At 40.7% G+C, this 26,499-nt stretch overlaps 1 protein-coding gene across 1 annotated transcript; it reads right to left on the reverse strand.

Annotated features, from left to right (window-relative positions):
- Positions 1-19,182: 19,182 nt before the first annotated feature.
- LOC103280672 (uncharacterized) lies at positions 19,183-20,559 on the reverse strand. The gene has a single exon (XM_062958049.1). The coding sequence runs from the start codon at positions 20,328-20,330 to the stop codon at positions 19,560-19,562; it is 771 nt and encodes a 256-aa protein (XP_062814119.1). The 5' UTR covers positions 20,331-20,559; the 3' UTR covers positions 19,183-19,559.
- Between the last annotated feature and the right edge of the window lie 5,940 nt (positions 20,560-26,499).

Below are 26,499 nucleotides of genomic sequence, written 5' to 3' on the forward strand. Positions count from 1 at the left end.
TTAAGGCAGGGGTCCTCAAACTTTTTAAGCAGAGGGCCGGTCCACAATCCTTCAGACTGTTGAGGGGCCGAATTATCATTTGTAAAAAAATACGAACAAATTTCTATGCACACTGCATATGTGTTATTTGTAGTGCAATACAACAATAACAATTAAAGAACAATGCAATATTTAAAAATGAAAACAATTTTAACCAACATAAACCTATCAGGATTTCAATGGAAAGTGTGGGCCTGCTACTGGCCAGTGAGATAGTCAAGTTAATTATGATTGTTGTTGTTGTGTGCCTTCAAGTCATTTCAGACTTTGGCCGAGCCTAAGTCTAAAATTATTTATTTATTTATTTACTACCTTTATTTACTACATTTATATTCCACCCTTCTCACCCCAAAGGGGACTCAGAGAAGCTGTATGTACATACAATATATTATATTATTAGCATAGCACAATATTAGCATTATATATTACTATATTGAACTATACCACTATACTGTAATATTACTGTATATGTAATATATAACATATAATTAATATTATTATATGGTATTATTATTAGTATTATATTGTATAACATTACAATATTTTTATCAATATTATATGTATATACAATATATTATATTATTAAAACTGATATAAAAAATATTATATTATAAAACTGAGGGCGGGGGCCAGGTAAATGAGCCTGGAGGGCCGCATCCGGCCCCCGGGCCTTAGTTTGGGGACCCCTGATTTAAGGTTACGTATAGTTTGCTAAATATCGCCACCTAGTGGCTAGACGTACGGCAGGGCTGCATCCTCTCAGCCTCCCTATTCAACTTGTACGCAGAACACATCATGTGACGTGCAGGATTTGACAAATCCAAGGCTGGAGTTAAAATTGCTGGAAAAAACATCAACAACATTAGTATGCAGATGATACCACTCTGATGGCTGAAAGTGAGGAGAAGCTGAGGAGCCTTATCACCGAGGTGAAAGAAGTGCAAAAGCTGGGTTGCAGTTAAACATAAAAAAAAAAACCCCAAGACGGTAGCAACCAGACTGTTAGGTTCCAGCCAGCTAGGGCACCAGGGGCTGCAGTGTTTCGGGACCTGCACTTTGACACAGATAATGATGAGGAATTTCCTGACATTGCACCCTCCACAGAGGGGCCTTTACAGCTGCAGGTGCCTGGAGATGTTGACGCTGGAGACTTGTTAATTGGAGAGGATTTTTCTAGTCCTCCCTCGCAGATAGAGCCAGATGTGGAAGAAACGCCTGGGAATGGGGTTTTTCATCGTAGAGATTTTGTGACTAGAGAAAGAAGTGCAAAACAGGAAATCTGCCGCAGCTAGAGACTGGCAAATAGATAGGATAATGGGTAGCGTTTCCCTTGGGAAAGTTTTGGGAGTTTGTACTCCCCAAATTCTGAACAGCTCAGAATCTGTTAAAAGTGTTTTGTTCGGTGGATTTCCTTGCAGTGTCAACGATGCTATTTGGCGAATTGTTTCTGTGTTTCTAGCTCCTGTTTCTAAGCCAAGTTTCCCAGTTCCAGTCGGGCCGTGCTGTGCCACGGCTCTCGAGTAGACCTTGCTTTTACTTCAGATAGTATTCCTTGTTCCTGTTCCAAGTTTTCCTCAGCTTTAAAAACTTTGCTGCCTTGATTGCTATGAAGCATTTCCAGTGGATAGAACTCTGTTTTCTGCCAGCCTTGTTTTCCCTGTTTAACTTCATGGACTTTGATTTCTTGGGAGAGCTATCGAGTTCTCATTGTGGATTATAATATTGGACCTTTTCCTTCACACAATTGAAACCGTTATTGACTTTCTGAAAAGAACTAATCCTTACTCAGACTCTATACCTAATTTATTTTGGATTTATAATTGTTTTAATAAAGATATATTGTGTTATATTGGCTCTTGTCTGGTTTTCAAGCGCTCACACTGCCTTGGGGTGCAACACAGACTGATTGCCATAAATATAGGGAGAAAACGTGGAGGCAGGGACAGACTTTATATTTCTAGGCGCGAAGATCACTGCAGAAGCAGACTGCAGCTAGGAAATCGGAAGACGTTTACTTCTTGGGAGGAGAGCAATGGCCAACCTTGACAAAATAGTGAAGAGCAGAGACATCACACTGGCAACGAAGGTCCGCATAGTCAAAGCAATGGCATTCCCCATAGTAACTTATGGATGCGAGAGCTGGACCATAAGGAAGGATGAGCGAAGGTAGAGAGATGTTTTTGAACTCTGGTGCTGGAGGAAAATCCTGAGAGTGCCTTGGACCGCAATAAGATCCAACCAGTCCATCCTCCAGGAAATAATGCCCGGATGCTCACTGGAGGGAAGGATATTAGAGGCAAAGCTGAAGTATTTTGACCACATCATGAGGAGACAGGAAAGCTTGGAAAAGATCATGATGCTGGGAAAATGGAAGGAAAAAGGAAGAGAGGCCGACCAAGGGCAAGATGGATGGATGGTATCCTTGAAGTGACTGGCTCGACCTTGAAGGAACTGGGGGCGGTGATGGCCGACAGGGAGCTCTGTCGTGGACTGGTCCAGGAGGTCACAAAGAGTCGGAAATGACTGAATGAATAAACAACAACAAAGTGGCTAGACATCACCTTGCAACACCACATACAAAAGGATTATTGAAACAAGAAGCAGAAGAAACTTGAGACATGGCTCAGGAGGTTCAAAAGATTGTTATTTTATCAGTAGAATAAAATATCTATTCATGAACCTACCTGCCTGTTTTCTAAAGATGAAGTGGTTGCAAAATACCTCAAGTTGCTTTATACAGAGGACAAGTACGTTAACAGGTAGGGAGATAAAGGTATTGATGCCCCTATTGTCACAAGGTGAGGAATAGATGAAAAGAAGATAAAACAGAAGAGGCAAATCCTGCAAGTTCTAGACACTTTTAAACAACACTTTAGCAGTTTAACAGGTCTGCATTCAATTTATACATCTATGGTGTACATCCAGGCCTGTAACGAGAGGGGAGGGGGTTTAGGGGTTCAACCCTACCCCCCACCCCGAAATTTTTCATGAATTTTAACTGGTTAACCAAATCCCCATGCTAAATCTATGAGATGCAAAACATTAAGAGCCCCTCCAGGCACTATCTCAAACATATATTGACAGGTTTGTAGCGGGGGTGGGGGTGCCAGGGGTTCAACCCCCCCCCCCCGAATTTTTTTTCTGGCTACGGCCCTGTCATCTATGGTGTAATAAGGGTCTTTGGACCATAATAAAATGTTGTTTGATTGATACTTATTTGGTCTGCAATATCGCTGGAATAAAGGTGGAGTATCATCAATGGAAATAGTAAATAAGTACACTTTTTAAAGAATGTCTTCCTCATCAAAAGATATCTGGAGTCATAGTCCAAAGCTCAAACCAGTGTTGGGCCACATCAGTGATAATATATCTGCTGTCAAAATAGACTTTAAGGTTTTTTGTACCACAGAAAACAGTAGTGGCTGAAGCTGAGAAACGTCTGGGGTTTTGATTATGAGCGTCTTGCTTCCTGCGTCACTGTGCCTCCACTGCACAAAAGTAAGTCCCTGCGTCTTCCAGCCGAGTGCTAGAGACATGTAAGTGACATTTCTTTCCCTTATCCAGATACTCTGCCGTGAAATGATCTGCAGTCTCATTCTTTGTAGAACTGATATAAAGCAAAAGGGTCGGGGCCTTTCCAGGCAGCTGTTTGTACCAAAAGTAAGTCCGGAACTGGGTAGCGTATTCACAAGAGATGGTGAAGCGGTTGCCTTCCCAGACCTGTTTAGATGCCGGTTTCTGAGTCACTTCAGATTTAGTGCATCCAACTGTAGGAAGACAAGGTAGAAAGCGAAATTAAGAGCTTAGCTTCTCATGAAGTTGGTCAGTTCCCATTCAAGGACCGTTCCATACATTTAATACCCTTTTAATCTATAAAGATATATATTATGTGACATAATGAAAAATCAAAATGTGTAGTCTACATAAAGCCTTGCCAGAGAAAGAAGATATGTGCCACACAGGTGAACAATAAAGAACAAGTAATTTATTCTCCTGAAATCCAGAACAACATATGAGCAATGTGATCAGTTGTACCAACTCACATAATGTCCTTTCATGAGAGATCTAAAATAGTCTCTCCTTTGTCCGTGTGGATAAATTCCTTCAGCAGCTCATGAAGCAAGAGCACACTTCAAACTCTGTCTTTCTCTGCTTCTCTCTTCAAAACTCTCTCTGCATTTGCTTAGCTCAAGCCTGAACAAAAATGCAACTGTATCAAAGAGTCCCAGGCTTATCCAGCTCTCCAGACATGGCTCAACCAATCTACACTGTCCATCTACACTGTAGAATCAATGCTGTTTAACTGCCATGCCATGCCTCAATGCTACAAAATCCTGAGATTTGTAGATTGGTGAGGCACCAGCACTCTTTGGCAGAGGCAGTTAAATACCTCCTAAAACTACAACACCTCTAATTCCATGGAACTAAGTCTTGACAGTTCAAGTGGTATCAAGCTACGTTAATACTTCATTCTAGATGTACCTTGAGAAATAAGGAACAAATAATTTATCTAAGTAAATGAATAAAACCCCCGTAAGGCATAGAAATAAATAAATACAATGATTCATGTTTGTCATATAATCCTAGAGTTGCAAGAGTCTCCAAAGGCCAACCAGTCCAACCCCTATTCTTCCATGCAGGAATACATAATCAGAGTGCTATTTTCTTATTGCTAAGAATGCCCAACTTACATAGGAAAAGGAGTCCAAAGAAGAAGAGACACCTCCATTGAACTAGACCAATTCCTGAAACCATCATAAGAGACAGTTTTGTAGAGTTATTGTCCTCCTAGAAGATCTCCCGCTTTCTCTCAAATGGTGATGAAAAAGCACAGGTTGCTCCTTCTCCGACTGAGAGAACTCTTCACCCCGTGTGCTATTGTTTCTTATCCTGTGCAAAAAAGAAGCAGCGGCTTTGTGGTTTGTTTAAGAGCATCAGAAATCTCAGCTGGCATCTGTCAAGTCTTCTGAGAAAGGAAGGCTCTCTAGGGCCATCTAGTGAGGGAGAGAGATGATGATTCATTTTTATTATGTGACCTCTCCAACACCAAGTGAAACCACCCAATATATTGATGGAATATCATCTTGAGTCCCAACACATTTACATTTTTGGCTTTTGTTCACAGATTAGATGAAAAGTGTTCTCTAGAGAAATTTCTAATTTCCCAAATGGTATTCTGTGATCAGCCTCCAGTGCAAGGTGACCATAGTGTCATGCAGGAAGACCTAGAAATTCCTAAAGACAGTATTGTCCCTGATAAAATTAGGATTTTTGTGGGTTTTCATGGGGGTCCTGTGCCCCTAACCCAGCAATGTGGAGGCTAACTGTATAGCCTAAAACTGATAACTATTGGTCTGTTCCATCCGGTTGTGGTCAAGGTTGTGTACCACTGGCTAGATCTACACTGCCATATAATCCAGTTCAAAGCAGATAATCTGGATTCAGAAACTGGATTACATGGCAGTGTACACACACACATACACGTATATATGACTGGAATGCCAGAAGAGATCCAACAACTAAATGAGCTGTTGAAATTTAAGACCCAGTTGAAGACCCAGCTCTTCCAGAGGCCTACCTAATCAACTTTCACTCATGGGTTTTGATTTGCTTCCTATTGCTTCTATATGTTACATTTGTATCTGTGTTTGGTGTATGTGTTATTTTTATACTGGAGTGTTTTCATCTATGTATTTTATTGTTTGTATGTTATGTTCTTACGTTTTGACTTAGTTGTCAAAACATATGAGTATTACCCTGCCTCAAGCAATCAGAAGAGGCAGGTCATAAATACAATTGTTGTTATTATTATTATTATTATTATTATTATTATTATTATTATTATTATTATTATGTTCTATCAAGTTCATCTCACCATCAAATGTGTATATTGAGTGGAAATGGCTATATTAATCAACTGTATTTTAATTGATGGCTGAAGCATGATAGTTGAGTTTACTCAAAGGGGAAATACATGAAGGTTGTAGAGATCTTCTCTATCTTGGCCTGAATTTCTGGATTGCTAGTTGCATATATCTCCCTAAATTCTACATTATTCTAGACAGGTCTGAGCTGATCACTAGAAAACAGCTAGTAAAGATGTCCTAATGCTCAATAATTTCTTCTTTCCTTCCTCTTCTTTCTTCTCTTCTGCCATTTTGGTAGGAGTCTACCAAAATATCAACCTTTGCATTTGCAAACCAAAAACAATAAGAACAAGTGCAAGGAGCAAAAGATGCTCAATGCTATGGAAGCATGGGAGTTGTAGTTTTATGAGGCCTTTAGCCTTCTCTGCCCTGAATATTGTTGACCCCCAGAATACAAATCACATGATTCCTTAGCACTGGGTCATGGAAGTTAAAGGATCAAACTGTATTAGTTCTGCAGTGTAGATTAACCCCAAGTCTCATGAATAAATATGAAACAAGGATAGCAAGAAAATACAGGTAGACCTCAGTGATACACATGTCGAATTAAAATCAAGAACTTTTCATGTCCTGATCAAGAAATTGATCACGTCTCTCCATTGTGAAATTTAGCTGTCCACAATCAAGTTTATTGATATCTGTCTTCAACTAATTTTTGATGGATGGCCATTCTAAGGCAAACTTATAATAGAGTTTTCTTGGTGAGAATTGCACCGGCTTTCCTCTAAGGATGAGAAAATGTCACTCATCTAATGTTACCCAATGACATACACTTCTTTCTTCCATCAGAGTAAAGGATAAATATGATTGTGAAAATCCTGGGTGTTTTAAGGGGGAACCTACACAGTAAAACTAATGTATTTTGACACCACTTGAACTGCCATACTCGATGCTATAGGATCCTGTGAGTTGTATTTTGGTGGGACACTAGTACTCACAGGCAGAGAAGAATTTGTAAAATTATAACTCCCATGATCCCATAGCACTGAGGCTATAGGCAGCTAAAAATGGTATCAAAGTGCATTAATTCTACTTCCGTGTTTCCCCGAAAATAAGACAGTGTCTTATATTAGTTTTTGCTCCCAAAGATGTGCTAGGTCTTATTTTCAGGGGATATCTTATTTTTCCATGAAGAAGAATTCACATTTATTGTCGAACAAAAAAATGAACATTCATTATATACTGTACAGTAGTTGTCATCACAAACCAACATAATCAAACCAGACAAACTGAATCCTGTCAAGAATTTCTTGTTACTACATAAATATAAATAATATAAAATTTTAATATATTATTACCATTATTTCCATGTACAACTGGTATGTACATTTACCGATCCTGCAAGTTCTGGTGTTTTGTTTGGTGGGCGCCGGGCATGCTTCCAAACAAAAACTTTGCTAGGTCTTACTTTTGGGGGAGGCCTTATATTTAGCAATTCAGCAAAACCTCTGCTAGGTCTTATTTTCTGGGGATGTCTTATTTTCGGGGAAACAAGGTATGTAGATGCATCACAGGTTTCCAGAGTTATAGTCCAAAGCTCAAACCATTGGTGGGCCACATCAGTAATAAAATATCTACTGTCAAAATAGGGTTTTTTGTATCACAGAATATAATAGTGGCTAAAGCAGAGCAACGTCTGGGGTTTTGATTGTGAGCATCTTGCTTCCTGCATCACTGTGCCTCTAACTGCACAAAAGTAAGTCCCTGAGTCTTCCAGCTGAGCGCTAGAGAGATGTAAGACACTTTTCTTTCCCTTATCCAGATATTCTGCCGTGAAATGATCTGCAGTCTCATTCTTTGCAGAAGTGATATAAAGCAAAAGGGATGGGGCCTTTCCAGGCAGCTGTTTGTACCAAAAGTAAGTTGAGAACTGGGTAGCGTATTCACAAGAGATGGCGAAGCGATTGCCTTCCCAGACCTGTTCAGATGCCGGTTTCTGAGTCACTTCGGATTTAGTGCCTCCAACTGCAGGGAGAGAAGATAGGAAGGAAAATTAAGAGCTTAGCTTCTCATGAAGTTGGTCAGTGCCCATTCAAGGACCATTCCATACATTTTAATATATAGAGATATATACTATACAATGCTGTCTATCTATTTACCTATATATTTTGTATGTTTTAATTGTATTGCTTTTGAAATATGAGCCACTTTAAATCTGAAATTTGGAGAAAAGCAGGGTGATAACAACAATAACAATACAAGAAGAGTTTTAGAGGCAGCTGTGATTGAAGGGAATGCACCTTGAGAAATAGGAAATAAATAATAATTTATCTAAATAAATTAATAAAAATACCATAAGGCATAGAAATAGATAAATATGATGATCATGTTCATCATATAAACCTACAGTTGGAAGAGTCTCCAAGGGCCAACCAGTCCAACCCCCGTTCTTCCATGCAGGAATACACAATCTGAGTACTATTTTCTTGTTGCTAAGAATGCCCAACTTACATAGGAAAAGTAGTCCAAAGAAACACCTCCACTGAACTAGACACATTCCTGAAACCATTATAAGAGACGGCTTTGTAGAGTTGTTGTCCTCCTAGAAGATCTCTCTCTTTCTCTCAAATGGTGATGAAAAATACAAAGGTTGCTCCTTCTCCAACTCAGAGAATTCTCCACCCCGTATGCTATTGTTTCTTTTCCTGTGCAAAAAGAAGCAGAAAGGGACTTTGAGGTTTGTTTAAGAGTATCAGAAATCTCAGCTGGCACCTGTCAAGCCTTCTTCTGTGAAAGGAAGGCTCTCTAGAGCCATCTAGTGAGGGATAGAGATTGTGGGACCTCTCCAACATCAGGTGAAGCCACTCAATATATTTTGGAGCTCCCGGTGGCATAGTGGGTTAAAGCCTTGCGATGTGAAGGTTAGGTTGCTGACCCAAAGGCTGCCAGGTTCGAATCCAACCCGGGGAGAGCGCAGATGAGCTCCTTCTATCAGGTCCAGCTCCGTGCAGGGACATGAGAGAAGCCTCCCACAAGGATGATAAAAACATCTGGGCATTCCCTGGGTAACGTCCTTGCAGACACCAGAATCGACTTGCAGTTTCGAAAAAACCCAAAAATATTGATGGAATATCATCTTGAGTCCCTACACATTTACGTTTTTGGCTTTTGCAGATTTGATTGTTCACAGATTAGATGAAAAGTGTTCTCTAGAGAAATTTCTAGTTTCCCAAATGGCATTATATGATCAGCTTCCAGGGTAAGGTGACCATAGTGCCATGCAAGAAATTCCTAAAGATGGTATTGTCCCAGATAAAAAATAGGAATTTCTTTTTTGTGGGTTTTTATGAGGGCCCTATGCCCTTAATTAGGAGAGATGACTAAATAGGCTGAAACTGATAGACTTGTTTCCATCAGGTTCTAGTTTTATGGCACAGAGTTCACTGAGCAGAAGCCACAAGCTGTTGATTTACATCATACATTCATCCAACATAATCTTCATAATGAGATGTCAGAGCTTTTCCTAAATGAATAAATGTAGTCTATCATTATAGAATCCTGTGGCTTCATGTTGGATTAAGGCAAAAACAGTTCTCAAGAGGAGGTAACTTCAAACGGAGGTGCCAAATTGGACAGATCTACACTTGCCACTTATCATGGGGCCAATCTGGAGTGTCAAGACCAGACCGACTCTGGGATGGTCTAGACCAGGCATGGGTAAACTTGGGCCCTCCAGGTGTTTTGGGCTTCAATTCCCAGTGTGGAATCATATGATCCAGTTTAATGCAGAAAACCTGGAATCAGATCCTGGGATATAGGGCCTCTCTGGAAGGGCCCTCACTGTAGGCTTTCAATCCAGGGCAGCTTTATAGTCTACTTTGACTGCAATGGCTCAGTGCTATGGAATCCTGGAACTTCTAGTATAGTGTGGTCCCAGCCATCTTTGGTAAAAAAAAAAAAAGGCTAAAGACTTTGTAAAACTACAACTCTCCGGACTCATTCATAGTGTCATTGTAAATCCACATCAACTTGATACCAGTTAACAGCAATTGTCTAGTTCAGTGTGGTCCCAACCTTTTGTCCTCCAGGTGATTTGGACTTCTGCTCGCTGAAGTCTGGGGTTTCTGAGAGATGAAATCCAGAACAGCTGGAGTTCCATTGGTCTAATTGAATGGACTCCTGATCTTGATAGTGCAATTAGTATAGTGCAACAAGAGACTTGGAATAATGAATAATTGACGATGGAACAGCTTTGGATTATGATTTTCAGATGATGTGATTTTAAAATTGAATGTGATGTTTTAAAATGTTTAATATATATTAATTTTAAATTTTAATTGATTTTTAGTCTCTGCTGTATGTATTTTTAAGGCATCTAATGGTTTCCCCCAGTGACACAGTGTGTTAAAGTGCTGAGTTGCAGAACTTGCGGATCGAAAGGTCGCAGGTTCAAATCCGGGGAGCGGAATGATCACCCGTTGTTAGCCCCAGCTTCTGCCAACCTAGCAATTCGAAAACATGCAAATGTGAGTAGATCAATAGGTACCCTCTGGCGTGAAGGTAACAGTGCTCCATGCAGTCATGCCGGCCACATGACGTTGGAAGTGTCTACGGACAACGCTGGCTCTTCGGCTTAGAAATGGAGATGAGCACCAACCCCCAGAGTCGGAAACGACAGGACTTAATGTCAGGGGAAATCTTTACCTTTACTTTAATGGTTGCCATGTGTAAGCCGCCTTGAATTTCCTTCAGGATAGAGAAAGGTGGCATAGAAATGAGGTACAGTAGAATCTCACTTATCCAACATAAATGGGCCGGCAGAATGTTGGATGAGCGAAAATGTTGGATAATAAGGAGGGATTAAGGGAAAGCCTATTAAACTTCAAATTACATTCTGATTTTCCAAATTAAGCACCCAAACAACATGTTTTACAACCAATCGACAGGAAAAAGCACAGAAAAATACACTGTAATGTTATGTAGTAATACTCTACTTACGAATTTAGCACCAAAACATCGTAATGTTTTGATTACAAAATATTGACTACAAAAACATTGACTACTAAAAGGCAGACTGCATTGGATAGCACAGAACATTGGATAAGCGAAGGTTGGATAAGTGAGACTCTACTATAAATAAATAAATAAATAAATAATGGTCTGATTCTGCAGGACTCTTCTTACATTTTTCATGACAAAAGGTGGGATCAAAAAGTCCATGAACCCCTAAGAATCCAAATAGCACAGAACTTGCCAGGTTTTTGGATAGGCTAGAAGTCTCTCTGTGACACTGTGCCATGGCACAGAAGTAGACAGCAGAATCATTAAGCTGGATGCTCTTCCACTGTAAAGATGTGGTTTTCAATTTTTTGTCCAGGCTCACGCTGAAATGGCTATAAGATTCAGTCTTTGTTGAATACAGTATAGCCATATGATGGATCTGGTCACCCAGGATCTGCTTGTACCATTGGATATTATTTGGAGTTCCTTTGTAAGAGCAATTGAGCTGAAGGGCTTCTCCCTCCTTGGCAAAAGCAAAGCGATCTTCTTGGAGCACTGTTTCTTGGCCTGATATGCCTGAAGGAAAATGAGAAAAGAAGACTTCTGATCAGAAGGTTGGCTGACGAAAAGAAAGAGAAATGAACCAGTAGTGGAGTGATTAGGACACTGAATCGGATGAACCAAGACCGATTCTGCATTCAACTATGCATGGTCCTAAGCCAATCCTTGCTTTACCAAGACCTAACTGAAACATTTGTAGTGAGAATGAAATAGAATGGAGGTGGCCCATGGCTGTTACCATGATATCAGTGAAAGAAAGCTGTGAAATTGCAGAAAATTAAATCATAAACTAACGAGAACAAGAGGAAAGTCATAGGAATGGGTGAGAAAATGAGGAAGGGGAACACTGCCAAATGTAAGGAAAGAAAAAGCATTTTCAATATATTCCTTTTTGCTCCTGCTTAGCTATTTAAGACAGACAAATATAGAGGGACTGGCTTTCACTGACACTGCTAGGATTAAGATGTTGGCCCCATGAAAACTAAATGTCCATCTCTGGATAATGACCCGTCCAGGATACAATTGCCATAACACTTTGTTAGAATAGACATACCTGTAAAGAGGGCCAGAAGGAAGGCAGCAATCTTGGCCATTGAAAGCTTCATGACTCCCTTTGGTGTCACCAACATGAATATGACTGCATTTCTTTAAGTTTCGCATTTAGCCAAGTGGCTGGTACGTAACAAGACTTCAGTCCTCTTCCTCTTGGTGGTTTTGATCTTCCTGTCTTCTGAGGATCTCAGGCTTCGCTGCGTTCACACAGCATAGGAGTTGCATCTATAAAACAAAGCTTCTCAAAGGTGATTTTGAGGAATCTAAATTGAGAAAAGAACAAGGTTGGAAAAAATGGTAGTGGGTAGAACTGGTTGATCCTTATGGTCTCTCTCTTTTAGTTTAATAATCATTATTATCTATTCCCAAGATGAGAAAAAAAGACTTGACAACACCTAGTGCTTTCAAGAATAATAGAATCATAGGCGTCACTTTGAGTTCTTGACATTGTACTATGACCCAGGAGACCAGGGTTCAAATCCCCACTCAGTCATGGAAACCCACTTGGTGATCTTAGGCAAGTCACACTCTCACAGCATCAGAGGAAGGCAAAGTCAAAACCTCTTGGATCAAATCTCACCAAGAAAACCAATGCTAGGTTCACCTTAGGGTCATCATAAGCTGGAAATGACTTGAATGCACATACCAACAATACATAAACTAATAAGCTGTAGAGTACATATAACTGAAACATTTAAGGAACTTCAGCTGCCAGTCTTTTGTGTCCCTTCATGAAAAGAACAGTCTCTGGTGCCCCCTGGCGGATGAAAGCTAGCTTGGTAAGCATCCAGAATGGAATACAATATGAGCTCCATATCTATGGGGGATATATTCCTGAACTTGCCATAGAAACAGGAAACCATAGATAATAACATATCCCAATAAAATGAATGACTCCTTCCAGAAGTTACTATAGAGTTGCCCTGGAGGACCTAGAAAATTCCTAAAGAGAACCTATTTTGCCATAGGTAGGTGCCTATTGTACACATTACAACTAGGGGCAGTTGTTTGTTATGGAATCTTTTGATATCAGATTTCCCCTATTCTAGATTTCAGTGAGATGGCCATTATTCTTTCCAGGCCTTATCCTTGTCATACTTGACTGCCTCATCTCAGTAGAGTCTCTGGCTGCTAAGAATCATGCCCTTCCTTAGAAATGGATGGAGATATTTTATAGATCCTTGTGGAAAATATTGAATTAGTTTTGAAACTGATGGATGGTGTTCTTTTGTGTTGTTAATTGTTCTGTTAAATATGGAAATTAAATATTTAAAATGATGCCAATTAAAGTGGTGTAAATAAAAGCCCATTGTGCACTCAGTTACTTGGAGCTGTCATTCACCTCAAACATTACATACTCAACATGTGACTTCATATCTGGGGAAAGTATGCTGTGCAACCACAATGAAGGATTTCTGCTAGGAGTAGAAATAGCATTGACCATTGTTGATTTGGATAGAGAATATGTGCATCCAGTGGTTAACCATTGTGATTAAAGAGCACTGAAACCTATGGCTATAGAAGTCAAACTGAAGTTTTATGACGGGAACTGCATAGGAAAGCTCCTTATGGTCACATCTACACTGGACAAGCTACTCCAGTGAAAATCTGACTCCGAGGAGACCCAATCCAACATATATGTGGTGAATCAAAGGTTGACGTCCCATCAAGCCCAGACTGCTGGATTGTCACCACATCCTCTGTGTTACCATTTGAGTGTCTGGCCATTTCTTGTTGATGATGGCAGCAATGTCCATTTGACAGGGGGCCAGGCCAAAATGGACCCGATCCAGCACTCCAATGATCAAAAAGACCCAGGATACTCCAGAATTGTCTATACATCAACTACTATACACTCTATGTGTGTATGTAACTTCAACTCACCTGTCAATTTATAGCAATTTATAGCAATACTCAGAGGTGGGGTTAGTTCCTTCTTTCCTCTGAAATACAGCCTACAGTACTTGGTATGCATCAGCAGTCTCCCATCCAAGTACTAAGCAGAGCTGATCCTGATTAACTTCTGAGAACAGGCTTTTAGAGCTGTGTTTCTCAAACTCTCATCCTCCAGTTGTTTTGGACTTCAGCTCCCAGAAATCCCAACCAGCTTACCAGCTTTTAGGAATCATGGGAGCTGAAGTCCAAAATACCTGGAAGAGCAGGGTTTGAGAAAAACTGCTTTAGGATATTTAGGTCCTCTTCTACTTCTTCAATGCCACTTCTGGGGGTGCTTCAATTCCTCTATCCCAATAGAATAGACATGAACCTTGGGAGATTTGGGAAGTGATCAAGAAAGGCTTTAAATTAATAAACAATTCTGAACACATCTGGATTTATTTCTGGGTGAGATTGCACTGTGAAGCACTATTGTCTACATGTGTTTGCTGAGTTCTATGTTTTTGATTGGCTTCTCTTCAAGCCAGCCTCAATGTGCCTGCCACAGCACAAAAATAGATAGCGGAGTCACTCAGCTGGCTTGCAGATTTCTTCATGTTCACGGATTTCTTGTTTTTATCATGGGAAGCATTGAAGCCTTGGAGATTTCTCTCAGAATCTTTCCAAAAATCCTTCAGAAAGAGCCTAGGAGCTTGTCCAGGATTTTGAATGTACCAGAATGGATATGTTAAATAGGAGGATTCATAGGTACAATCGAGAGAGATTTGGTCTCCTTCAGTAATCACCATTGTCCCTTCCGTCTGGTTAACGGTTTGTCCGTTGGTCTCTTCTGTGGAGGAAACAATAGTGCCAGTGAATGGGTAGCTGAATTGATGGGGAAGTTGTTGGTCATCTAGTTCTCCACCATCCAGAAAACCCATAAATTGACCTTTTCCAATGGATGACTTTCTAAGTCTTCTTGAAGAAGACTTCTAGCATGGAGTTTGAGAAGTTCCTACTTTGGACTACAACTCCCCAAATTCCTTGGTCAGTATGGTCCGTAACCATGCTGACTTGGAGGTTCTGACAGCTAAGTCCTAAAAAGCAACTTCTTCAAGCTCTGCCCACCTCTTCCTCCAATGGGCTCTAGCATCTAACTCAGAGTTTAGAGTTTTTCCTAACGTTCAACTCAAATCTATTATTCTGCAACATGAATAGATGGAATTGGATCCCCATTTAGTCATGCATAGCTCTATAGATTTCTTGAATTCTGGGATAGTGAATCCACTCTGGGGCTTACTCTGAGCTTTAGATTTAACACAGCTTGGATTCAATGCCTTGGGCAATTCAGTTAAAGTTCAGACTCAAAACAGATGTGGATTCATCATTCATTGATGTTCTTCTCCCCAGTCTTGGAGACCAATTCTAGAAGATGTAAGTTAATGCTCAAAAGGACAGTAGTCCTAACCTGAGTAGATGACCTCCCTTTGTATTCTACAAGAGCGAAGGGAAATCTTGAGCCTCGGCATGTCTCAGTTTAGAAGCCAAGAAAAACATCTTCCGTATATCTAAGCTTATTCTAAAATACACAATAGATTTACAACTCCATCAGTCTCCATTACAGACATGGCTATGTGGGCACACCACAGATTCAATATGCAGTTTAGAAGACAACAGTAAAGATTTCAAGGTAAGGGAGGAAATCACTTACTCAATGATATGATTACCAGAATTAAAGTCCAAAACAGAGGCATTTTCTTTTGGTTCTCAAAGGAGAAGGCTGGAAAGAATTTGGTTCTGATCAGCTTCTAGATGTTTGTTCAGCACAATCTGCTCTACATAATACTCTGAAAGGCAGCTGGCTAGTTCTTCCTGGTACGTAGTTTCTTCTCTCCTTTCTCTCAGTAAGTAATGCATCATGTGAAAGGAGGTAGACCAAAGGATATTATGGTCAGCCACCAAGGTTTCCTTGACGAATAAAGCAGAGGTAGAAAGCAAGGTTTGACATATTCGTACCTGGGTCACAACATGGGTAGAACTGTCTCAACAACGCATAACCCTGGGGCTAACGTGCAGCCTTGAACCCCTTTTCTCTTGCCTTTGGTGCTTCTCAGAACAACACTTGACCTCTTTTTAAAAATAAGATGGGGACTGCAAAACTACATCCTGGGCCAAAACTGCAACATAATGTTTCAGATTGGCCATGATGTATCTAGAAGTGAATGTGGGATGGATAGGATTGGTGAAATGCAGCCAGTATTGGTCTGGATTGCACCATAATAACACTATATTTTTGGGTTTACTCTTTGTCCATTGCTATATACATTTGTTAAGTCAGAAACCATCTAAATGTGCTTAATAAATAATTGTGCTTGTCTGTGTCTGTTTCATACAGCATTCTTAATTTACACTTGCATTTAAAAAGGCCTCTGGCTAGACAAAGACTACCCATCTGTCTTGGAGAAGAGGGGCTGGGCTGTGGCACAGGCTGGTAAGCAGCTGCTGCAATAAATCACTCTGACCATGAGGTCATGAGTTCGAGGCCAGCCTGTGGCAGGGTGAGCACCCATCAATTAAAAATAAAATATAGCCTCTGCTTGTTGCTGACCTAGCAACCCGAAAGATAGTTGCATCTATCAAGTAGGAAATAAGGTACCATTTATAAAAGTGGGGAGGCAAGTTTAACTAATTTACAACATTGGAATGAGGAAGTGAGGAAGTGCCATCAGAGTGGATGATGAAGCAGCTGCTCCCCCCTGTGGCCAGAATCGAACATCCCCTCAGGAGAAGGTTAAATTGCCTCTGCGTCTGACTGTCTGTCTCTGTCTCGGTTTGATGTGTTTATGGGCATTGAATGTTTGCCCTATATGTAAATAATGTGATCCACCCTGAGTCCCCTTCGGGGTGAGAAGGGCGGAATATAAATACTGTAAATAAATAAATAAATAAATAAATAAATAAATAAAAGAAGACCAGTCTCCTGCAACTTACTACTTTCAAGGTGGTTACAATGTCTGAGGTGGATAGGAATTCTAGAAGAATCATAGGAGCTGAAATTTTACAAGATATTTACTGTTTAGCCTTCTCTGCTCAAGGGTATCAGTGCCTCACCCCAAGCGACAACTCCCAGGATTTCATAACATTAAGCCAGAGCAGTTAAAGTGCTATCAAGCAGCATTAATTGTACAGTGTAGACACACCTTAGGTCTAAGACCTCGGGAAATGACAAGAGAACAGGCATCAAGCCATTTCCCCAGCAAGTTTCTGTTCAGGTACCCTCCCATTTCCTACCACTGTGTGTATCACAGCACAGTAGTAGACCCCAGCATCAGCTATCTCCACTTCTCCAATGGAGAGCTCTGTTGATGTATTCCCTTTGTCAATAGTCATGTTGAATCGACCATTCCTCACAGGTGCAGAGTAACCTGAGATGATGTAGTCCGGAGCTACATCCTGCTTTTGCATGTACCAGTAGAGGGAATTGTATGTGGAGATTCCATGATTACATGGGATCTGAGCTGTCTTTCCCGCAGAAACAACAACTTCCGGAGGCTGAGAAATATCTGCATTGAGCTCTGTACCTAGAATAAACCAACACAATTGTAACTTGTTTTGCTTTAAATCCGATTCTTTCATTTTCCACCCTGTGTGTTTCACTTCTTTTTCAACTTGTTCATTATTTTCTTCTTTTTTCCTGTCATCCAATGATTTGCCCTCTTCAGCAATAAAATTCCCCAACTCGTTTTACTTTCCCCTCTGTTTATTAATATAACAATTTGGTATGAGTAATTTGGGCATCCTTTCCTCTTCAGTAGCCTTAACTTTGATTGATAACAATCAATAAGTGTAGCTAAATGTGGTCACTTATGTGGCAGAGAATTTAATTTTTAAAATAATTACTGTTAGTTCTTTCTGTTACTAGCCTTGGTGGTGTCAGTACAGTACAGTACAGACAGTACCGTAGAGTATTCCCTATCCAAAATGCATTGGACTGGACATATTTTGAAATTTCAGAATTTGGTGGGATTTTGGAATACTTGCATGTACATAATGAGATTTCTTGGAAATGGGATCCAAGTCTAAACTCAGAATAAATTCCAGCTCACCCCATCTTCCGCAGCCCTGCTCAGGTCCTACAGATTTAGGGATGAGGCTTAGTGAATAAACTCCTCCAACTACTTAATCAATGTGGAAGCAGGAAGGAAAATTTGGGCAGGGAGGCTGTTTACCTATTATTTCTAATGGCTAAGAAATCTGTAAATTGAGCCCATCACTTACATAACAAGAGCAGTCCAAAGAAATGCTTCCAGTGTGGTAGCCATGTTGCTGAAACCATCCTTTTCAGACGCAAAATATTCAAGTTGGGGTGAATGCCTCCAAAGAAGTGGTTCTGAAATGCGCCAGGACTCAGCACAATTTTCACAAATGTTGCTCCCTCTCAGCTGCAAAGTAGAAGAATTGAGATCTATCTGGGTATCTTCCTCAAAAGCTGTAAAGTTGTATGAGCTCAAATAGTGAATGACAGCTGCCCTCAGGACGTGGGGGGTGGGGGAGCTCTTTAGTGCCATCGAGTGGAAACAAGCAGATATCGTTCAGTAAATGAAAAGGATGCTGTATCCAGAAAGTCACTTCATAAAATTATAGAATCTCAAAGGATGTCTAGGATAATAAAGGAATCCATGGATAAAAGCCTTCCCATGAGAGATCAAAACTGGTAATAATGGAGTCTCCCAATTTTGCAAGTGCTATATAGAGCATCAAAAAGACAAACACAAAGGATCCTTCTTTTAACTCAGAGCAACAATGCTCTGATTGAAGTGTGGACAGAATCCTAGAATACTGCAAATCCACACACTGGCTCTGGACGGGTTGATATAAGCGAGAAAACCTGGAATAAATGCTGGCTTTCCTCAAGAGGTTCCAGTATTACTGTTGAGTATCCCAGGATTAAACCAGTTATGCCCCTTGACTTCGGGGTAAAATGGGTAGTGGAACCAAGTCCAGTTCAAATTGATCCTCTGGCCAGATAGGATGTTGACCATTACCCTTTTCCTGCGCACACAACAGGGGAATAGTCATGCCTGTGTTGTTGCTGCTCCCAGCCGGCCACAGAGCTCCATGTGAGCTCCTGACCATCACAGGCACCCCATTCTGATATCAACAGAAACATCTGCAAGGGAAGGAAGAAGGTGGGGAGATTGGTCCCTTTCTTTTTCCTGGTTGTGCAGATGCCTCTTCTGATGTCAGATCGGAGAGCCTATGATGCCCAGGAGAAGTAACCTCCTGGAAGCAGCAACAGTGACATGGCAGGCGAGATGACGATCCAGTTGGACCAATAATATTTTGGCACATGTGGACAATGAAACTGCATTGCACAAGGTTCAGACAGGGGTATGTGGTTGCCTCCGGGACCAGTCCAAATACTTTGGGTGACCTTGGGCAAATCTCTCTGCCTTAGCAATGACAAGCCTCTTTGACATACATGACAGTGTTGTTCAGAATCAACGAAGGCACAAACAACAAGGATGTTCATTCATTATAATAACATCTTCTCTTTTATGCAGAAAAGTCTATAGGCTCCAGTACCCGACAGTGAAGACAAGCAAGAATGCTGTCGTTATTAGGTGCCTTCAGGTCAATTTTGATTTACAGATACCCTAATCGTTACGTTTTCTGGACACAGAATTTGCATGAAAAGGGAATGTTCCTGATTAAGGAATATTGAAAGAAACCTTGTTGGGGAGTGGTTTTCATATAGTGTCCTGCATGGCAAGAGGTTGAACTGGATGGTCCTTGTGGATGGTTCCAATAATTTGGTAATTCAATTTCCAACATGCCCAGGCCCAGAAGCAAATGAAAGGCCCTTTCATCTGTGGGCAAAATATCAGGAGAGAATGCCATACAGAACATGGCATTACAGCCCAGAAAACTCACAGCAACCCAGCCATGAAAGCCTTCGACAAAATAGATTGTAAGCCAGAAGGCAGGCAACTGATTATTCTTTTTTGTAAAGTGTACAGTGATGGCACTATCTAAATACATCATCATCATCATCCACCTCTCTGCATGCCTGTCACCATGGAGGAAGAGCGCTTTGTGGTTTCTTGCATGTTGTTCAGCTTTAAGACTGATTTCCTGCCCTCCTGCCTCACTGTGCATCCATACGCAGAAGTAGTTGGCTCCATGGTCCAGCTGAGCATCAACAATGTGCAAGTAGCCCCGTCTTTCCTTGAAATCATACTCGCTGATGAAGTGTTTGGTTTCATCCTTTTTCTGGCTGCCATGGACAAACATCAGGAAAATGGGCTCTTGTCCAGGAGACTGCTTATACCACTGCAAGCTGCCTATGGAGATGGAGCAGGTCAGAGTGGCGTTCTGCCCTTCATGCATCTCCTTGGTTGCAGGAGTTTGTTCCAGTCGCACCTGTCCATGCATCACTGTCCAAGGAGAGAAGCCAGAAAAAGAGGGATGTGCGGTTAATGGGTTGTTTTCGGATCATGGGTCATCTAAAAGTACTACTATCTTAAGCAATAGCTGCTCCTCAAAAAGAGTTTTCCTGGGACAGAGAACTGGACACGGAATAAAACAAATGCTGAGGACTTAACATCAGAACCTGTTTGCCATTATAAGACATTACCATTGGAAAATGCAAGTGAAATAACCAAAGATACCGAAAATTAGAAATCAGACCTTTGGTCTCTCTAGTCCAGTGATCTTTAACAGTTAGGAGCTCTCCATGGTTTCAGAAAGGATTCTTTCTTAACCTGACTTGAAAACATGGAAATTCCATGGTTTTCAAGGTTGAACCAAATCCATCCATGTTTTGCTTCCAAATCAGACAAAATCAGATATATTTAGAGCCATAAGTTGTTAAATGCTAAACACATGCTCTAAACAGAAAGCAGATTGCTTTCATTTAACATACAACAAAGGTCACAAGTGACACTAGACTGTGCTTTGACAACTTTTGTTTTAGAAATGGTAAGAGCAAGTCAGGTGTAGTATTTAGTGATGTAATCAGGATGCATTTACACTATAGCATTACTGCCATATGGCATCACTTTAACCATAATAGTAAATGCTATGGAATGATGGAAGTTACAGTTTGCTGAGGTACCAGTACTCTTTGGCAGATATGGTAAAAGACTATATAAAACTACAACTCCCAGGATTCCATAACATTGGACCATGGCAATTAAAGTGGTATCAAGCTACATTAATTCTACACTAAGATTTGAGAGGAGATCCAGGTGTGGCTGTCCGTTCACTGGGTGACTATGAACCAGTTTCATTCTCCCAGCCTGGCCTACTACCCAAGGTTGTTGTGAGGATAAGGTAGAGAAGATAAAGTAGAGAAGAAAGAGAAAGGCGGGTAGTAAAAGGTTTAGCTTACAGTGCAATTGAGCAGCAGACAACACAACCAGCAGGGAAATCTTCCAACTGCCCTCCATTCTCATCAGCTAATACTGATCTTTCTCACTCCTGCAGCTCAGAGTAGAAAGAGAAAAGCTATGCGCCTCTCTCTACTCAACCTTATCATGTTGTCACATGAAGCAGGAGCACTGCCCCCGTGTGGATGCTCACAAGACTGGTGTGTGATAGTTTGAGTTCAGATGAACTTAGGGAGATGATCTGATTAGATTCAAATATTTCTAGGCTGCTTTTCTGGACATATTACTTTCAAAGGTTAGGTTTTTAAACAGAGACTAGTAGATGGTCATCTGTTGGGACTTTATTTTACTGTGGGTTCCTGCATGACCTAATGGTGCTGGACTGGATAGCCTTTGGGGTCTCTTCCAACCATAATATTGCAATCTTCTTTTAGTCTGTACATATACACACGGTTTAAACTCACTCAGCTATTTCTTAACATGTCTTTGTTGTTGTTATGTGCCTTCAAGATATTTTTATTTATGTAACACTAAGCCAAACCTATTAAAAGGTTTTCTTGCCCAAGGCCACCCAATGGGAATTCGTGGCCAAGCAAGGATTCAAACCTTGGTCTCCAGAGTCCTAGGCCAAAACTCAAATCACTACACTGTGCTGGCTTTCCTTATGCCCATTTTAATGGATGCCAGTCTTAGAGGCCAAAGTTATCCTAAGACTTTATGACATGAGGTTGAGAGAGTGCAATTATAGTAGGATAAAAGTGCCTGTGGATGGAACTTAATGTACAACGTCATGTCTCTCCTGTCGTTGCACTGTATTTGAATCTTGATCAGGTCCTCTCTTTTTGTTGATTGGAAAACCTGTCAATTATTTCAATATTGCTGTTATTCCAGCACTCCTTGGTGTACGACAATTTCCTTTTTGCTAAAGTCCCAAAATGTATACCACTCGTGATAATGCCACAAAATGCAACAAAAATATGGGGGGTAACCCAAGCATGCATGTGCGGGTAGGGCAAGGAGTCTATGTGAAAGATCCTTTGTAGAATTTCCCTTCAACAAAGTGCTAGCACAGTGAAATTGCAGCAATGATTGTTCCAATAGTAGTATATTTCTATTTGCTTAAGACCCAAAATCTACTGTTGCTGATAAATTGCTTTATGCAGACTAAATATGACTTTCAGGTTATATATGGCTTTCTAGAATGAGGTGAAAATTATAATCCTAACTCTAATCTGAAGATACCAAGGATTTGTTGGGGATTGTGCATAATAGATGGAAGCTCTTAGGTGTCACATTGGTTCTTTTGAGCGATTACGCTGTTCTGTTATCTGACAGGCCAGATTTAATAAACTCCTGTTATTGCCTTCAAAAAAAAAAAAGGAAGCTCTTACGTGTCCCCATATGCCCAGAGTCACCCTGCAGAATGATGCACCACTCAGCATTGCAGAACAAGTAACACATGAACTTTCACTTAATCCAAGATATCAACAGAACAATGGTATTTACAATAGTCCCTCTAATTTCTTACAGAAATCAGCAGTCATAAGCAGTCCTTTCTTAGTCCATAAATTTGCTTCAGTGAAGATCAACAGCAAACAAGGCCTCAGAAATAGTCAGGCCTTTCTGAGTATAGAACCATCTTCTTTTCAGCCAGTACTCAATAGACTCACAGAGAGAGAGAGAGAAACCTGTTCAAACCGGTTCTCCAGCAGCAGGACAGCAACAGTTGCAAAACCAATTCCCCAGGTCCTTGCAAATTCAGCCAATCGGCTTCATGCATTTGATTTTCCAGTTAACACACATATAGTATCTTTGCAAACCATGACAGGCTTGAACCTGCAACTCTCTCCATGCAAAGTTAAGGCTTTTAAACTGAAACTCAGCCCAGTTTCCTCCTCCAGTGTTCAAGATTTTTTTGTGCAGCTGGCCAATACACCTGCATCACTGTGCCTCCAAAGCACAGAAGTAAGTTGCTGCGTTTCCAAACTCAACGCTGGTGACATGCAATTGGCTCGATCTGTTCTTTTTATCCAGCTCAGCACTGAAGTTGGGCTCCTGTCTGACTTTGTCACTCACTATCTGGAACAGATAGGTAGGTTTCTCTCCAAGATATTGCCTGTACCAGTGCAAGCTGTAAAAATTGGCTGTTTCATAACGGCAGGTGATGGTACAATTCTCTCCAACTTGGCTGACCTTCCACTCTTCCTGATGCACCTTGTCCTGACATCTGACTTCTAGGTAGGAAAGAAAAAGGACAACCTTTTCAAATTTCTTTGTAGTCCTGGAACAACAGCAGTAAATTGGTATCGCTTGTTGGAATTGCATTATATGGTCAGTGTAGACCAGGCATGGGCAAACTTGGGCCCTCCGGGTGTTTTGGACTTCAACTTCCACCATTCCTAACAGCCTCAGGCCCTTTCCTTTTCTCCCTCAGCTGCTTAAGTTATCATTTAAAGAAATAACATTTTCAATTTCGGTCTAGAAATTAGAGCATTGGTTCAAAGAAGGGCCGTGCAATGCAATGCATTCTTCATTGGGTGCAGACTAAAAGTTACAAAAGGAGAAAGGGAATGTAATACATACCACCAAAAAAAATTGACAGCAGAATCCACCGGGTCCACGGAAATATTTCCATTGTTTTATTTGCCTGAACTCTATAGAAGCGACATGTAAAACAAGGAGCTGCTAGTGACAGTTTAAATAAGTGTGCATCAAAACCTCAGCGAAGTCATAATTCACATCCTTCTCTATACTTGGCCAATCAGAGCTGGATTCATTCCACCAAAGAAAGGAAGTCAGTTCTGTGGGAGGGAAATGTAGTTATTCGATGGCTCAACTATGTTCGTTTAGCATCTCTGCTCTTTCCAATAACAACACAAAAGTCATCTTGGAATCAGATTGGTCATGAACTCTTCCATTTATTTCAGTCGTTACACTATGATGAAGCTATTGATGACGGTTTGTATAAAGACACATGGGACCAATACATGTGATTTCACCTATCCACATTTAACTAAAGATGTACTCTATGAATTTTCTAGATTCCCCCAGGATGTTTCTATAGTAATTTCTGGGAGAAGACATGCATTTCAGTAGAATTAGCTAGCTATTATCTATATTTTCCAGTTTCCACAGTAAGTTCAGGAACATATTTCCTGTACCTATTTCTCTACTTTTGGTGGACCTAGCTCAGAACAAGAGAAAAGAGCAGACCTTCAGCTCAACTAGTATTGTAGACGCTTTCTACAGTTTGAAAGACTTAATGAATCTGTTGCTGCCACTTGCAAAGAGTTAAGTATTCATGTAGTTAACTTCGTTCTTCCCTCCACAGCAACCACGTCCTGGGTAGTTGGGCAGATTATATTTTCCTTATCATAATTCTTTAACAATCCCCTTATTTTACCTTGATTTGGGGACAGACCCTTCAGCTAAGATACTTGAATGATTAACTATCAGCAACAGTGGTTGGTACATCACGCTTAATGCCATCACTCAAAGCCTTCTCTATGGATGCATTTACACTGTAGAATTAATACAGTTTGATCCCATTTTAACTGCCTGGCCTAATGCTATGGAATCATGGGAGCTTTACAAAGTGTTTCGCCTTCTCTGCTAAAGAGTGATGGTATTTCAGCAAACCACAACTTCCATGAGCCCATAGCATTGAGCCATGGCAGTTAAAGTTGGGTCAAACTGTATTAATTCTACAGTACAGATGCACTCTATGTCTCATGTCTTGGCATCAAAACTCAGTCTGGAACAGTTCTCAACTGCCCACTGTGTTTTAGATTGTTGTCCTATACATACCTTTATCTGAACTCACATTGCTTTATTCCTAAATTGACATAAATAAGATGCATTGTTAATTATGCACCTTTTATGAACTGTTCCATTTATGTTATATTGATTTTTTTTTCATTTGGGAATAGATATATGATTTTCTCTCTTTTTATTTTTTGCAAACCAAACATCACAATCTTTTTCTTTTCAGGGCTACACAGGAATGTCGCTGAACAAATGACTTCTCATTCAACTGACATTAACTCCATAACGTAATTAACTTCAGCTTCAAACTTGCAGTTTGTCTGTTGCTGCAGCAAATAATTACCAGGTTCAGTTCTGGTCCTCTGTGGAGTTCATTAGAGTCACGGTCACACAGCCCCTGGGCTCTTAACTTCACTGAGTCTTTAATTGTATCCTTTGCCACTAATTGTTTTGGGATCATGCAATCATATTGCCCTTGAGTGTTCTCAGTTTAAATCCCCGAGTGTCTTGTTAGGCAAGGTCTCCAAGAACACCGATGTTTTGATGTTTCCAGGTGTCACAGTGAGAATTCAATGCACCATGCAATTTCAAGATTGACTGAACTGGAGCTCAGCCAAAGCCAAATCAAAACAATACATCTTTGCAGTTCCTTTGGGACCAATTACAGCACAAGAGATAAATCAACAGGGATATGTGATGGACAGGTGTAAGGTTGCATTGATCAGACTCCCATAGCAAGAACCAATGGGTTTGATGTTCAATGAGAGGTCACTCTATTTCCTCCATTAGTACCACTCGCCACATGGACTTCATTCCACCGTTGAGAATATTGCAAGCATTTCTGGGATGATGATCAGAGACGCTAAAGGCAATAAAGGACCTTAGCCCTCACACCACGGAAAATGCCTTTTGAGTAGGCAATCCATGGCCTTTGAAGACTCAGTGAAAATTTGATACATATAAGATACCCTACCATACCTGGATCTCACCTTCCCGTATCTAATAAAATAATGCTCCTTTAACTTATCACATGACAGAGGGATGACTCCTTCCTCTGAGTCAGATTTTTCCCTAAATCAGAGATTCTGGGGCCCTTCCACACAGCTGTATAAAAACCACATTGAACTGGATTATATGGCAGTGTGAACTCAGATAATCCAGTACAAAGCAGATGTTGTGGATTATCTGCCTTGATGTTCTGGGTTATATGGCTGTGTGGAAGGGCTCTGGGTCGGGACTCCAAATGGGGTTGCGCTTCCCTGCCTTTTCTTCTGTCCTCTGCACGTGTGTGTCTCCCTACCTTCCCTTACAAATTTACTTTTTAAAAAGGGGTTGTGATTTGAAATAGCTTAAGAACCCCTTCCCTGTGTCACTATTTTTCTTTTCATTGTTATTTTGGAGGCTCTTGTGCAGCTGCACAAGTTTGTGGCTTCTGTCCCAATGGAGTA

The sequence above is a fragment of the Anolis carolinensis genome, chromosome 6 (assembly GCF_035594765.1).
Source record: "Anolis carolinensis isolate JA03-04 chromosome 6, rAnoCar3.1.pri, whole genome shotgun sequence".
Classification (NCBI taxonomy): domain Eukaryota; kingdom Metazoa; phylum Chordata; class Lepidosauria; order Squamata; family Dactyloidae; genus Anolis; species Anolis carolinensis.